This window comes from Scyliorhinus torazame, chromosome 2 (assembly GCF_047496885.1).
Source record: "Scyliorhinus torazame isolate Kashiwa2021f chromosome 2, sScyTor2.1, whole genome shotgun sequence".
In the NCBI taxonomy this organism is placed as follows: Eukaryota; Metazoa; Chordata; class Chondrichthyes; order Carcharhiniformes; family Scyliorhinidae; genus Scyliorhinus; species Scyliorhinus torazame.
Window position 1 is genome coordinate 329457389 of NC_092708.1, and position 17114 is coordinate 329474502.

Consider the following 17114-nt stretch of genomic DNA (forward strand, 5'->3'; position numbering starts at 1 on the left):
AGTAGAGCATTAGTCATTGGAGAGTCCATAGTTGGGGGATAGATAGGAGATTCTGTGGGAACGAGAGAGACTCGCGGTTGGTGTGTTGCCTCCCAGGTGCCAGGGTGCGTGATGTCTCGGATCGTGTTTTCGGGATACTTAAGGGGAGGGGGAGCATCCCCAAGCCGTGGTCCACATAGGTACCAACGACATAGGTAGGAAAAGGGATAGGGATGTAAGGCGGGAGCTAGGGTGGGACAAACCGAGTTATTATCTCTGGGCTGTTACCCGTGCCACGTGCTAGCGAGTCGAGGAATAGGGAGAGAGAGGAGTTGAACACATGGCTACAGGGATGGTGCAGGAGGGATGGTTTCAGATTTCTGGATAATTGGGGCTCATTCTGGGGTCGGTGGGACCTCTACAAACGGGATGCTCTACACCTGGACCAGAGGGGTACCAATATCCTGGGGGGGAAATTTTCTAATGCTCTTCTGGAGGGTTTAAACTAGTCTCAGCAGGGGCTTGGGAACCTGAATTGTAGCTCCAGTATACAGGAGGTTGAGAGTAGTGAGGTTATGAGTAAGGTTTCAAAGTTGCAGGAGTGTACCGGCAGGCAGGAAGGTGTTTTAAAGTGTGTCTTCTTCAATGCCAGGAGCATCCGGAATAAGGTGGGTGAACTTGCGGCATGGGTTAGTACCTGGGACTTCGATGTTGCGGCCATTTCAGAGACTTGGATAGAGCAGGGACAGGAATGGTTGTTGCAGGTGCCGGTGTTTAGATATTTCAGTAAGCTCAGGGAAGGTGGTAAAAGAGGGGGAGGGGTGGCATTGTTAGTCAAGGACAGTATTACGGTGGCAGAAAGGACGTTTGATGAGGACTCGTCTTCTGAGGTAGTATGGGCTGAGGTTAGAAACAGGAAAGGAGAGGTCACCCTGTTAGGGGTTTTCTATAGGCCTCCGAAAAGTTCCAGAGATGTAGAGGAAAGGATTGCAAAGATGATTCTGGATAGGAGCGAAAGCAACAGGGTAGTTGTTATGGGGGACTTTAACTTTCCAAATATTGACTGGAAACGCTATAGTTCGAGTACTTTAGATGGGTCCGTTTTTGTCCAATGTGTACATAAGGGGTTCCTGTCTACAGTATGTAGATAGGCCAATGAGAGGCGAGGCCATATTGGATTTGGTACTGGGTAATGAACCAGGACAGGTGTTAGATTTGGAGGTAGGTGAGCACTTTGGTGATAGTGACCACAATTCGATTACGTTTACTTTAGTAATGGAAAGGGATATGTATATACCGCAGGACAAGAGTTATATCTGGGGGAAAGGCAATTATCATGCGATGAGGCACGGCTTAGGATGCATCGGATGGAGAGGAAAACTGCAGGGGATGGGCACAATGGAAATGTGGAGCTTGTTCAAGGAACAGCTACTGCGTGTCCTTGATAAGTATGTACCTGTCAGGCAGGGAGGAAGTGGTCGAGCAAGGGAACCGTGGTTTACTAAAGCAGTCGAAACACTTGTCAAGAGGAAGAAGGAGGCTTATGTAAAGATGTGACATGACGGTTCAGTTAGGGCGCTCGAGAGTTACATGTTAGCTAGGAAGGACCTAAAGAGAGAGCTAAGAAGAGCCAGGAGGGGACATGAGAAGTCTTTGGCAGGTAGGATCAAGGATAATCCTAAAGCTTTCTAAAGATATGTCAGGAATAAAAGAATGACTAGGGTAAGAGTAGGGCCACCCAAGGACAGTAATGGGAAGTTATGCGTGGAGTCCGAGGAGATAGGAGAGGTGCTAAATGAATATTTTTCGTCAGTATTCACACAGGAAAAAGACAATGTTGTCGAGGAGAATACTGAGATTCAGGCTACTAGACTAGAAGGGCTTGAGGTTCATAAGGAGGAGGTGTTAGCAATTCTGGAAAGTGTGAAAATAGATAGGTCCCCTGGGCCGGATGGGATTTATCCTAGGATTCTCTGGGAAGCTAGGGAGGAGATTGCTGAGCCTTTGGCTTTGATCTTTAAGTCATCTTTGTCTACAGGAATAGTGCCAGACGACTGGAGGATAGCAAATGTTGTCCCCTTGTTCAAGAGGGGGAGTAGAGACAACCCCGGTAACTAAAGACTAGTGAGCCTTACTTCTGTTGTGGGCAAAATCTTGGAAAGGTTTATAAGAGATAGGATGTATAATCATCTGGAAAGGAATAATTTGATTAGAGATAGTCAACACGGTTTTGTGAAGGGTAGGTCATGCCTCACAAACCTTATTGAGTTCTTTGAGAAGGTGACAAAACAGGTGGATGAAGGTAAAGCAGTTGATGTGGTGTATATGGATTTCAGTAAAGCATTTGATAAGGTTCCCCATGGTAGGCTACTGCAGAAAATATGGAGGCATGGGATTCCGAGTGATTGAGCAGTTTGGATCAGAAATTGGCTAGCTGGAAGAAGACAAAGGGTGGTGGTTGATGGGAAGTGTTCAGACTGGAGTCCTGTTACTAGTGGTGTACCACAAGGATCTGTTTTGGGGCCACTGCTGTTTGTCATTTTTATAAATGACCTGGAGGAGGGCATAGAAGGATGGGTGAGTAAATTTGCAGATGACACTAAAGTCGGTGGAGTGTGGACAGTACGGATGGATGTTACAAGTTACAGAGGGACATAGATAAGCTGCAGCGCTGGGCTGAGAGGTGGCAAATGGAGTTTAATGCAGAAAAGTGTGAGGTGATTCATTTTGGAAGGAATAACAGGAAGACAGAGTACTGGGCTAATGGTAAGATTCTTGGCAGTGTGGCTGAGCAGAGAGATCTTGGTGTCCATGTACATAGATCCCTGAAAGTTGCCACCCAGGTTGAGAGGGTTGTTAAGAAGGCATACGGTGTGTTAGCTTTTATTGGTAGAGGGATTGAGTTTCGGAGCCATGAGGTCATGTTGCAGCTGTACAAAACTCTGGTGCGGCCGCATTTGGAGTATTGCGTGCAATTCTGGTTGCTGCATTATAGGAAGGATGTGGAAGCATTGGAAAGGGTGCAGAGGAGATTTACCAGAATGTTGCCTGGTGTGGAGGGAAGATCTTATGAGGGACTTGAGGCTGTTTTCGTTAGAGAGAAGAAGGTTAAGAGGTGACTTAATTGAGGCATACAAGATGATCAGAGGATTGGATAGGGTGGACAGTGAGAGCCTTTTTCCTCGGATGGTGATGTCTAACATGACGGGACATAGCTTTAAATTGAGGGGAGATAGATATAGGACAGATGTCAGAGGTAGGTTCTTTACTCAGAGAGTAGTAAGGGTGTGGAAAGCCCTGCCTGCAACAGTAGTGGACTCGCCAACACTAAGGGCATTCAAATGGTCATTGGATAGACATATGGACGATAAGGGACTAGTGTAGATGTGCTTTAGAGTGGTTTCACAGGTCGGCACAACATCGAGGGCTGAAGGGCCTGTACTGCGCTGTAATGTTCTATGTTCTAGATTTGTACTTGGTCCTCATGCTTTTGTAATTGAGTACCATACTTTTAATACTATCGCCAAGCACTGATAGTTTTACAGATTTATTCAGTATGACGCCCGAGTTCATGGTGACTCTTCTCTCTTTTTGGTTTCTGGCTCCATTGTTGTTATTTTTACATTTATTGCATTACTTCAGTTAAATGTATACTCCGTATGATGAAAGATATGTTGAACAAAGAGTAAGGTCAGGTAAATGTGATCTATCCTGAACCATCTGTACTTTTCATGAGCATATTAATCGCCACAGATATAAAGTTCTGATAATCATTCCTTGCAATATAACCTTTACAAAGTAGTTCAGATTAAAGCAAAATATCTCTTGGCTTGAAATCGGATTCCTTATCAGCCTAGTTGCTAACACTCCAGGATTCTCCAAAGTCCCCAGTAAGTGAGCATAGCAAGTTGTAATGACCTGGTGCACACCATGTACAGGGACGGTGGAAGCAGAGACGGTTAAATTATTTCAAAAGGAAGTTGGATCGGCACTTGAGGGAAATAAACTTGCAGGACCATGGAAATATAGAAGGGAATGGAAATTACTGGATTGATCTACAGCGAGCCAATGTTAACCCGATGATCCAAATAGTCGTCTCCTGTGTCATATGACCTTATGACCCTGACAATGATGGTAATTTTCACCAGGAAAAAAAAATCAGCAAGTACTGTGATATTATTAATATAGTGCTGGAAAACTCAACAGGTTCTGAAGCGGAGTCATATTGGATTCAAAACATTAACTCTTTCTCTCTCCACAGATGCTTATGCCAGACCTGGGTTTTTCTAGCACTTGCTGTATTTTAGATTTTCAACATCCGCAGTATTTTATTTCCGTATTGTGATTTTATTATTTTCTATCTAAAAGCAAATCTGTTACTATGATGCATTTTATTTTGTAAAAGCATTGCAAAAGTTTGTTTTTCAAAAAGTTTAAATTTTAGAATTTATAAATCATGCTATTTTCTTATGTGCATTATCATACATCATGATTCAAAAAGTTGTTGTTTCTGCCAAGTGATTTAAAATTTGGTGTGTGGAATCTAAGTGACAATTCAAAGCACCAGCATACATTTTAGTAATGTCTTTAATGTACAGGTTGAAGCCAAAGGCCCTAGAGGTATAATCTGACAAAAGTGGTTGCCATGTATGACATGAATGAGGAGATCGGCGGGATATCAATAGGTTTAAAGAGGGCCTCGAAGGAGGAAAAAATAGAAACACAGTCGGGTTTAATAAGGAAATGTTTGAATCATAGGGCCTTGATGATGGAGGCATGGATGTCAATATTAGAATGATGGGGATTGGGGAAGGTGCAGCAGGAGGCAGGGTACAAGGAATAAAAGATCTGGGAGCTGGAGATGGTTTATGTCCGTGGGCTGGAGGAAATTGGTGATAATGAAGGGTTTTAATTGGAGGCACAGGATAATCACACATCACTGTAAGTCAGCGAGTATTTGGCTGATTGGGGAGCCAGAATTAGAACCATAGAAAAGTTACGACACAGGAAAAAGGCCATTCAGCTCATCGTGCCTGCACCAGACAAAAAAGAATAAAAGCTTGCTGTCCATTCTAATCCCACCTTCCAGCATCCAGCCTGTAGTCTTGCAGGTTACAGCACTTTAGTTGCAGATCCAGAAAACTTTTAAATGAGTTGAGGGTTTATGCTTGCACCACCAAACCAGGCTGCAAATTCCAAATACCCACTCCGTTTTGGGTGAAGAAGTTTTTTCTCATGTCCCCTCTTATTCTTCACCAGTCATCTTCAATCTGTGCCCCTTCATAATCGATCCCTCAGCTAGGGAAAGCTCGCCAGCCCTGTATACTTGATATAGGCCTCTCATAATCTTGTGTACATCCATCAGGTCACCCCCTCAGTCTCCTCCGTTCCAAGGAAAACAACCTTAGCTAATCCAATTTTTCCTCATAGCTGCAATTTTCAAGCCCCAGCAACATTCTTGTAAATCTCTTGTGTACTTTCTCCAGAGCAATTAGGTTATTCCTGTAATGTGGCAACCAGTACTGCACACAATTGAGCTGTGGCCTAACCAGCATTTTATACAGTTCTGCCATTACATCCCTGCTTTTGTACTTTATACCACATCCAATAAAGGAAAGCATTCCATAACCTTCCTCCACCAGCTTATCAACCTGTTCTTCCACATTCAAGGACTTGTGGACATGCACTCTGAGGTTCTCGCTTCCTCTACCCTTCCCATCAATTTTGTATTCCTGAGCTTTGTTTACCCTCCCAAAATGTATTACCTTGCATTTCTCCAAATTCAATTCTATTGCTGGTTTTCCACCCACTCGATCAATCTTTTTTTTTAAATTTAGAGTACCCAATTATATATATTTTCCCAATTAAGGGGCAATTTAGCGTGGCCAATCCACCTAACCTGCACATCTTTGGGTTGTGGGGGTGAAACCCATGCAGACGCGGGGAGAATGTACAAACTCCACACGGACAGTGACCCAGGGCCAGGAATCGAACCCGGGTCCTCGGTGCTGTAGGCAGCAATGCTAACCACTGTGCCACGTGCCACCCTCAACCAAACTATTGATATAACTCAACAACAGCTGTCCTTTTCACTATCAATTAACAGCTGTCCTTTTCACTATCAATTAACAGCTGTCCTTTTCACTATCAATTGCACAGCCAAGTTTTGCATCATCTGAAAATTTCCCAACATGCCACCCACATTTAAGTCAAAATTATTAATACATACAACAAATATCAAAGGACCCAATAATGAGCCCCATGAAGTGCCACTGAAAACTACTTTCCATTCGCAAAAATATCCATCAAACATTACCCTTGTTTCCTGTTACAGAGCCAATTTTGGATCCAAGCAACTACACAACCCTGTATCCCATGGGCTTTTACTTTTCTGACCATGTAGGACCGTACCCATACCAGCCTCCCTGAACAGGCACCGGAATGACAGAGTAATTTGAAGCCTACTTGTGACAATAAGCAATTTAAAAAAAAAAAAAAAATTTCATTTCATTTCTCCATTTCCCTCTCAAAATCAGTGTAGACTACATCCAATGGATTACCCTCATCAATCCTCTCATATTACTTCCTCAAAATATTTGATTAAGTTAGTAAGACATACAATTCCCCCCCCCCCCCCCCCCAACAAAGCCATGCTGACTATCCCTGACGAATCCGTTGCTTTTTTATAAATGTTTTTATTGAATTTTTTCCATTTTAACAACAACGTAACAAATTCTCAGGATTGGTACAACACAGTATAAATGTTTCAACATGCATTTATACAGAATACAGAAAAAGACAGGAGAACAATACTAGTTGATTCAGCTTAATCACTAATGTGCCAATGTATACACTAGCGAAAGAGGAGGATAAGACCATGAAACCATGGTAAAATGGCGCACACCTTCCCACATAGCGAATGCTCATACAGCCCACGAGAATCTAGGATAAATTCTTTGCCCTATGTTTGGGCGCGCACTAGAACACACTCCCCCAGCTCCAGTCATACCAGAGGCATCAATAACATATAATGACGTTTTCTCAGACACAAGACCTGTTTGTACCTTTGCAGGAACCAGTCAACTATTCTTTAACCCCAAAATATCAAAGACAAAAACTACAGAAAGAATTTGTGAGGATACTAGTTCCAAGAGGATATTTTCCTTATAACCATCAGATGCAACGAATCCCCAAATTCCTGCCCAATACAGGGCAAAAATAATTCCACACATTTATTCAGAGAAGGCCAGAAAATATTCATGTAGTTGGTTCAGATTATAATCAATGCGATCAGCATCTCATAACACACAGAATAAAGAAATACTACCAAGAGCAGAGGATCTCAGGATAACCGGGTACCACAATATGAGCACATGATATCCTGGCGCACTTTCCCTCACCACAAGACAGTAGAAGCTTATTGAAAGTGGAGGACAAGAGTCCAGCTTGGGGAGAATTTGAACAGCTGAGTCTGGAGGCAACAAATGGATGAGGGTTTCGACACCAAATGTGCTGATGCAGGGGCATAAGTGTGCAAAGTTAGAGGTGGAAATTTTCAGTCTTTGGGATTGATAGCATGAGGAGTTGAAAGCTCTGCCCAGATTTCAACATGATGCTTAGGAATTTGGGGCATAGTTAATACTGCACTTGACAATATACAAGCTGGCATTGATAAACTAGCAGAATAATTGGGTAATATATACAAGTATAAGCTGGTATGTTTTGGTTGGAAGAATTGGGCAGCTACATAATGTTTTGAATAATAGTCTACATGAGGTAGAGGAGTCATGGGTTCTACAGATGCGCAAACACTGACGGTAGTAACACAGGTTAATTAGGCCATAAAAAAAAATAAAAGCAAGCATTTTGATGCATTTCGAGAGCAATAGAATTAAAAAGCTGTGGGCTTATGTTAAATTTGTGTTCACCCTTGGTCAGACCACATGAGAGTATTGCGTCAATAATATGAAACGGTCATAGAGGCACTGGGGAAGGTACTAAGAAAATTTTGAAGAACAGAACCAGAACTGGGAGTATGCTCATCAGGAACAGGCTGGCTCTTTTCTCAAAGAAAAGAGAAGGCAGAGGGATAATCTGATAGAGGTCTTTACATCTACTCAATTAAAGCTCTTTCATAATTTTAGAGAAAATGTATCCATTTGTGGGGGAATCCAAAATTAGAGGTCATAAATATAAGGTAGCCACTAATATATCTGATCAGGAATTTAGGAGAAACTCCTTTATCCAAAGTGTGGTAAGAATGTGGAACATGCTACCAAAAAAGTAGCTGAACAAATAACACAGTTGCATTTTAGAGGATGGAATGTTGGTTGTATGGAGTTCTTGATGAGGGCTGAGGGGCAAAGAATGAAGGGATCGAGTATTGGAGGGTTGGGGAGAGAGATGGTGAAGATGGTAATGGATTTGATCCAGAGCACCAGCCAAAATGTGGATGCAAATGGTTACACAAAATGGCTACACATAGAGACGAGGCCTTGTGGTGGGATGAAGTTAAGGATATTGATTAGGATAGAGGCAGTTTGGTGCATCAACAATTGTGCTAAGAGTAGATTTCAGTTGTCAGTCTTTGATTCTTTTCATATTTTTCTGCAATTACAGGCAAAAATTTTCAGCTTTATTCACACAACTTGGTAGCCTTATTTGAACAGGCAAAGAAACCAGGGTTGGCATCCCACATTCAAACACACCGTTTTCCTGACAAGATAATACCCAGGTAAGGGAACTGCATATGTTAGAATTGAGTTCCATTTAAAATCTTGCAGTGCCTGGTGCTATTTGAGTATGGAAGAATGTAAAATGTTTTCTTTATTCCACATTTTTAAAGTCCAGTCCTCTTCTAAATAGTTCCAGGAAAACACATAATTGATTCTGGTGCTAACATGGTAGACACAGTGGTTAGCACTGCTGCCTCACGCTGACATGGACCAGGGTTCAATCCCTGCCCCTGGTTAATGTCGTGTGGAGTTTGCACATTCTCCCCATGTCTGCGAGGGTCTCGTCCCCACAACCTAAAGATGTGCGACGTAGGTGATTGGCCATGCTAATTGGAAAAAAATAATTGGGTACTCTAAATTTCTTTTAAAAAAATGTCTGCCCGACATGTGACAAAAACAAAAAATACACAAAATGAAGCAGATCAGACATAAAAAAATGTTTCAGGTGTACAGAACCTTGATCAGATCTTCTGATTAAGATGTTCCGATATGATGGAGGATCATGCCAATGAACAGCATTTAAAAAAGAAACCGGGAAGGGGCAAATACAAACATATGCAGGAGAAGAATTAGAATGACTAAATACTTAAGCAGAAGACAGCAGCAGTGATTTGTGGAAGGCATGATGAGAAACATGAACACATACATGTCCATACAGACAAGTTCAAGGTACTAAATACTGGAAGTAAATATAGAATATTGACTTTCAGCATGAGTCATAACTTATGAGTACCTTATAAAATGACTGTGACTCAGAACTGAAATCTACCTTGTGTGTTGTTTCCAGGAGATTTGCTTTAACAACAAAAATTCCAGAAACAAAAGGTTGCCACAAATGTTGCATTGGTATGTAAAATGGTATATTGTTTTTAATGTTTGCTTGAAGCATGGTAATTGTTAAATGTACAAAGCTGAATTTTTAACGGCTCCTTAAGAATATGATTGTGACTATTATTGTGCATCTGGTCATGCACCCCATATGTTTCAATGTCACTCTGATCTGGTTGCTGGGCGATGTGCACAAATGATCCTTCAGTCTTACTCCTCTTCCTTTACTGAGCATTTTCCATCCAAAGTAATGCAGGAACCAGAAGTGTAGAAGTGATACAAACCAGCTCTATACATCTTTCTCTTAAAAATGCCTGTTCTTTGGGGAAGCACAGCAGATCAGATACTGACCTTGCACCACAGATGGGAATATTGCCTGATTGGGACAAGAAAAGTGAATTTAATGAGTGTATTTGAAAGGACGTTCCTATCATTCTGCAGAAATTTTCTTTTTGGTTTTTAAAATCTTATTAACATGTTACCATTGATCTCTGTTTACTAATTATAGTGCGAAATCCATACACTGGGTACAAATACCTCTGTGGGGCTTTGCAGTCCGGTATTGTCTTACTTCAGTGGTATGAGCCAATGGAAAAGTTCATGTTAATCAAGGTCAGTGTTTGTTTTAATATAGCCATTATGTATCTAAAATGTATTATTTTAGTAAATTCCTTTTGGATCATAAATACTAAACAACAATAACTAGTTGAACCTACATGTTGAATTGCCTACATGTACTCATGTTTAAATGCAATGCAAATATAAAACTATAGATCTTGGGTGTTGGTGAGTTTGTAATGTTTAATTACCTGTTCAACTTGAAACTACCTTTTTCTACTTGTCATAACAATTTTCAACCAGAAGTGCTGAGTGGCTGATCTATATCCACCTCCTCCTGAAATCCTCAACACTACAGATGCTAGTCTTCAGCCAATTCGATTCGCTCCATGTGAAATCAAGAAAGGGCTGATCACAAAGGATGAAGTAAAGGCTATAGGCCTGGACCACATTCCAACTGTAGTGCTGTAAACATGCTCCATACCTAGCCTATAGCCAAGTTACCCGGTATACCTCCTGGCATGTACCCAACATGCAAAATTACCCTGCTGTGTCCTGTTCACACAAAGCACAATAAATCTAAACCAGCCATTGGCCAGAAACTTAAGTGGACTGACCACACAAATACTGACTTCCAGGTCAGACTGACCTGACTCCCCAAAGACTTTTCACAGCTTATAAGTCAAGAGTGTAATGGACTTGCAAAGATGAGTGCAGCTCCAGCAATTTCCCATCCAGGGAAAAGCCCTATCCACATGAGGGTACTCAATCCACCACTTTAAACATTCACTCCGACAGGCACATAGGAACACCACCACCTGCAGGTCTCCCTCCAAGTCATGCATCATCCTGACTTGGAACTATATCGCCTTTCCTTCGTTGTTATTAAGTCAGAATCCTGGAACTCCCTACTTAACAGGCCTGTGGGTATACCTATACAATACAGAATGCAGCAGTTCAAGGAAATGGCTTGCTGCCACCTCAAGGACAATTAGGGATAGGCAATAAATGTCAGCATTGCTCCCATCCCATGAATGAATAAAAGAACTGTTACAAATATGTGTTGTAATACTGATTATAGCTTCTCAAAATCAGGATCATTTTTCTTCCAGCATTTTGACTTTCCACTCCCAGACCCTTTAAAAGTGTTTGAAATGCTTGTGGTGCCTGAACAAGAATACCCAATGGTCTGTGTAGCCATCAGCAAAGGCAGTGAACCCAACCAGGTAGTCCGGTTTCAGACAATAAACCTGAATTCCTCTTCCTCGTGGTTTACAGAAGATGGTTCAGGTATGCCATTTCACAATAAATTGTCACCATTTTATAATGATTAGTCATTCATGGGTATACTCAAAACAGTTTAAAGCACTCTGGAAGTTTAAAGAATTAAATGGAAAGCTAGTTATACTGACTTGTTGATAATGTTGATCTAGTCATTAAATAATTGTATGCGGGTTTTGATTACAATATATTTGCAGCACAATAGCACAGTGGCTAGCACTGTTGCTTCACAGCGCCAGGATCCCAGGTTCGATTCCTGGCATGGGTCACTGTGCGGAGTCTGTATGTTCTCCCTGTGGGTTTCCTCCCACAAGTCCCGAAAGACGAGCTGTTAGGTAATTTGGACATTCTGAATTCTCCCTCCGAACAGGCGCTGGAAGGGGCTTTTCACAGTAACTTTGTTGCAGTGTTGTAAGCCTACTTGTGACAATAAAAAAGATTATAATATTATTATTATTTTCCATTTAATTAGTTGGCATCAGACTTGGTTACTTAATTAACTTTGCACTGTTATTCAATGTACCCTATTAGGCATTAGAAAATAGCTTCCTATTCTGTACACATCCAATAGAAACTTTCTTAAACTGAGGATAATTTATCTAAAAGATCTCACTGCCTAAAAGCATTAAATGATTACAATTTCATGAAAAGTATCACTAGTCATGTATGCATTTTATTGTTGTAGCCAGTTGCCAGTTGGATACCATCCACATAACCCAGTTGGAAAGGGATACAGTTCTTGTCTGCATGGATCGTGAGTATCCGCCAATTTCAATAATCCTCGATATATTCCCTTTTTGCAGCATATGCATTTTTGTTTGAAATTAATTATGCCACAATTACATTTTGTGCTTTTACTATGCCTCTATCCATAAACTCTCCAGCAGTTGTCTACTTGCCCCTTTCATTAAATAGAATGTCTACTGTATCTTCTGAGTGAGTATTTTTATATTTTTTATCTGCTAAAAGTTGATGGACACAGATATTTCACTTATCTGGCATTTGCAAAGGCCAATAGCGTTTAGATTCATGAGAAACATACCATTCAATTATTGATCAGTAATCAAGGCCACAGAGATCTGATTTAGGTGCATGTTACAGAATCACAGAATTTCTACAATGCAAAAGGAAGCTGTTTTGTCCATTGTATCTGCACCAGCTCTCCGGATGAACCATTTACTCATGTTCTCCCATATTTTGCCCGTTACCCTGAGCATTGTTCCTGTTCAAGTAACAGTCTTAAGTTCCCTTTTGAATGCCTTGATTGAACCTGCCTCCACCATATTCATGCAGTATTCCAGATCTTAACGACTCACTTAGTGAAGAAGTTTGTTCTTGTACTACTTTTGCTTTTTCAAGTCTTTGCCCTCTCGTTCTCAATCCCGAATGGGAGCAGTTTCTCCCTATCGAATCTGTCAAGACCCCTCATGATTTTGAATACCTCCACCAAGTCTCCTGTCGGCCTTCTTTACTCCAAGGAAAACAGTTTTAACCCCTCCAATCTATCTTCATGACTGAAATTCTTCATCCCTTCTGCATTGTCTCCAATGCCTTTACATCTTTCCACCTTTCCATTCTCCAACTGAAGCTGAATAGTCTCTTGTACAAGTTCAACATAACTTCCTTGCTCTTGTACACTGTGCCCCATATAAAACTTAGGATACTATGTTTTTTTAACGACTAACCTGTCCTGCCGCCTTAGACTTTAATGTACTGCATTGCATGGATTAAAATTTTCATGATTATATTTATTTCTATTGAATTTTGTTTTTATCAAATATTTAGTGTTTGTAGGAATGTATTTGGACTCTAAATCTCAAAAAACCTTATTGAAGAATAACCTTGTTGGCAAAACGGGCAATCAATAATTTAGAATGCAAACTAACAAGGCTTATTGAACAGCAAAGATGAATACTTTCCACTAGTCAAGGTATGGCATGACACACAAGTTCAACATCTGCCAGTCTGCCTTTCCCTGGAACCCTGGACTTCTACGGGTTTCTTTGCTTGGCTCCTTGAGCCTCGTTCCTTGACTCCTTCAAGATTTTAGCTTGGATAGCTTAAAGCTGCAAAGGGGTTTATCTGTACATTAGAGTTAAGAATTCAACTTTAATTTCCCAGTTTATCTTAACTGCTACAGCTGTACACTTCACCACTGCTTGCTCGCTTGTGCTCACTCTCCCTCTCAAGCTACACACTTTACAGCTGCTGCTGAATGGTTTTTCCCCCTCTTTCAAACTTAAGGCCATAAGACAGAGGAGCGGAAGTAAGGCCATTCGGCCCATCGAGTCCACTCCACCATTCAATCATGGCTGATTTCAACTCCATTTACCCGCTCTCTCTCCATAGCCCTTAATTCCTTGAGAAATCAAGAATTTGTCAACTTCTGTCTTAAAGACACTCAACGTCCCGGCCTCCACCGCCCTCTGTGGCAATGAATTCCACAGACCCACCACTCTCTGGCTGAAGAAATTTCTCCTCATCTCTGTTCTAAAGTGACTCCCTTTTATTCTAAGGCTGTGCCCCCGGGTCCCAGTCTCCCCTGCTAATGGAAACAACTTCCCTACATCCACCCTATCTAAGCCATTCATTATCTTGTAAGTTTCTATTAGATCTCCCCTCAACCTCCTAAACTCCCATGAATATAATCCTAGGATCCTCAGACGTTCATCGTATGTTAGGCCTACCATTCCCGGGATCATCCGTGTGAATCTCCGCTGGACCCGCTCCAGTGCCAGTATGTCCTTCCTGAGGTGTGGGGCCCAAAATTGCTCACAGTATTCTAAATGGGGCCTAACTAATGCTTTATAAAGCTTCAGAAGTACATCCCTGCTTTTATATTCCAAGCCTCTTGAGATGAATGACAACATTGCATTTGCTTTCTTAATTACGGACTCAATCTGCAAGTTTACCTTTAGAGAATCCTGGACTAGGACTCCCAAGTCCCTTTGCACTTCAGCATAATGAATGTTGTCACCGTTAAGAAAATAGTCCATGCCTCTATTCTTTTTTCCAAAGTGCAAGACCTCGCACTTGCTCACGTTGAATTTCATCAGCCATTTCTTGGACCACTCTCCTAAACTGTCTAAATCTTTCTGCAGCCTCCCCACCTCCTCCATACTACCTGCCCCTCCACCTATCTTTGTATCATCGGCAAACTTAGCCAGAATGCCCCCAGTCCCGTCATCTAGATGGTTAATATATAAAGAGAACAGCTGTGGCCCCAACACTGAACCCTGCGGGACACCACTCGTCACCGGTTGCCATTCCGAAAAATAACCTTTTATCCCAACTCTCTGCCTTCTGCCTGACAGCCAATCGTCATTCCATGTTAGTACCTTACCTCGAATACCATGGGCCCTTATTTTACTCAGCAGTCTCCCGTGAGGCACCTTATCAAAGGCCCTTTGGAAGTCAAGATAGATAACATCCATTGGCTCTCCTTGGTCTAACCTATTTGTTATCTCTTCAAAGAACTCTAACAGGTTTGTCAGGCACGACCTCCCCTTACTAAATCCATGCTGACTTGTCCTAATCCGACCCTGCACTTCCAAGAATTTAGAAATCTCATCCTTAACAATGGATTCTAGAATATTGCCAACAACCGAGGTTAGGCTAATTGGCCTATAATTTTCCATCTTTTTCCTTGTTCCCTTCTTGAACAGGGGGGTTACAACAGCGATTTTCCAATCCTCTGGGACTTTCCCTGACTCCAGTGACTTTTGAAAGATCATAACTAACGCCTCCACTATTTCTTCAGCTATCTCCTTTAGAACTCTGGATGTAGCCCATCTGGGCCCGGGGATTTATCAATTTTTAGACCTCTTAGTTTCTCTAGCACTTTCTCCTTTGTGATGGCTACCATATTCAACTCTGCCCCCTGACTCTCCTGAATTGTTGGGATATTACTCATGTCCTCTACTGTGAAGACTGACGCAAAGTACTTATTCAGTTCCTCAGCTATTTCCTGGTCTCCCATCACAAAATTACCAGCGTCATTTTGGAGCGGCCCAATGTCAACTTTTGCCTCCCGTTTGTTTTTAATGTATTTAAAGAAACTTTTACTATCATTCCTAATGTTACTGGCTAGCCTACCTTCAAATTTGATCCTCTCTTTCCTTATTTCTCTCTTTGTTATCCTCTGTTTGTTTTTGTAGTCTTCCCAATCTTCTGACTTCCCACTACTCTTTGCCACATTATAGGCTTTCTCTTTTGCTTTGATGCATTCCCTAACTTCCTTTGTCAGCCATGACTGCCTAATCCCCCCTCTGATAACCTTTCTTTTCTTTGGGATGAACCTCTGTACTGTGTCCTCAATTACTCCCAGAAACTCCTGCCATTGCTGTTCTACTGTCTTTCCCACTCGGCTCTGCTCCCAGTTGATTTTCGTCAGTTCCTCCCTCATGCCCCTTAGTTACCTTTATTTAACTGTAACACCTTTACATCTGATTCTACCTTCTTTCTTTCAAATTGGAGATTGAATTCGACCATATTATGATCACTGCCTCCTAAGTGCTCCCTTACTTTACGATCTTTAATCAAGTCTGGCTCATTACATAACACTAAGTCCAGAATGGCCTGTTCCCTCGTGGGCTCCATCACAAGCTGTTCCAAAAAGCCCTCCTGTAAGCATTCAATGAATTCCCTTTCCTTGGGTCCACTGGCAGCATTATTTACCCAGTCCACCTGCATATTGAAGTCCCCCATGATCACTGTGACCTTGCCTTTCTGACATGCACTTTCTATTTCGTGGTGCATTTTGTGCCCCCGGTCGTGACCACTGTTAGGAGGCCTGTACATAACTCCCATTATGGTTTTTTTGCCTTTGTGGTTCCTCAACTCTACCCACACAGATTCCACATCATCTGACCCTATGTCGTTTAGTGCTATTGACTTAATTTCATTCCTAATTAACAAGGCAACCCCGCCCCCTCTGCCCATCTCTCTGTCTTTTCGATAGATTGTGAATCCCTGGATGTTTAAATGCCAGTCCTGAACCCCCTGCAACCATGCCTCTGTGATGCCTACCACATCATACCTGCCAGTCACAATCTGGGCCACAAGCTCATCTACCTTGTTCCGTGCACTGCGTGCATTTAAATATAGCACCTTTAATTCTCTATTGACCGTCCCTTTTTGTTTTCTTAGTGTGGTGGACCTTGGTTTACTGAGCCTTTCCATACACTGTGTCATATTTTGTGGGATGGGGACAATCGTAACCACTCTTGAGTTTTGTCTGTTCGTGTTTTTTTGTATTCCTAAGCAGCTACGCTTCCTAACAAAGATTATTCATTTCAGACAATTACCTTTAGCCCTAATATTGGATTCGTATGGCAATCCTCAACCTGCAATTTTAGTCATTTCTGGGTTCTTATGGCAACCCCCCAACCTGTGACAATTGCCCTTCAACTGGAATATTCCACACATGCTAACTTCCTAGCAACTATCCTTTTTTTTTAATAAACATTTTATTGAGGTGTTCTTTTGGGCATTGTAACAGCAGCAATATAAATAATGTACATAAAAAGATAAACATAGTGCAAATACCGCCTCCCTCCCCCACAGGTTGCACCATTCCTTAACCCCCCACTCTACGCTAACCTACCCCCCTTCCTCTTTCCCCCCCCCCCCTCCCCCTTCTGCTGACGATTAATTCTCTGCGAAGAAGTCGATGAATGGTTGCCACCTCCGGGCGAACCTTAACAATGACCCTCTCATTGCAAACTTAATTTT

The 17114-nt window shown here is 41.9% G+C and overlaps 1 protein-coding gene across 3 annotated transcripts in view; it reads left to right on the forward strand.

The window, feature by feature from the left end:
• Positions 1 to 17114, forward strand: part of map4k5 (mitogen-activated protein kinase kinase kinase kinase 5) — a 309224-nt gene that overhangs the window by 252737 nt on the left and 39373 nt on the right. For all 3 annotated transcript variants that reach the window (XM_072489787.1, XM_072489786.1, XM_072489788.1), the window contains 5 exons: positions 8599 to 8713; positions 9502 to 9560; positions 10051 to 10154; positions 11213 to 11390; positions 12067 to 12135. In XM_072489787.1, coding sequence (XP_072345888.1) covers positions 8599 to 8713; positions 9502 to 9560; positions 10051 to 10154; positions 11213 to 11390; positions 12067 to 12135 — 525 coding nt within the window. The remainder of the gene's footprint in view (positions 1 to 8598; positions 8714 to 9501; positions 9561 to 10050; positions 10155 to 11212; positions 11391 to 12066; positions 12136 to 17114) is intronic.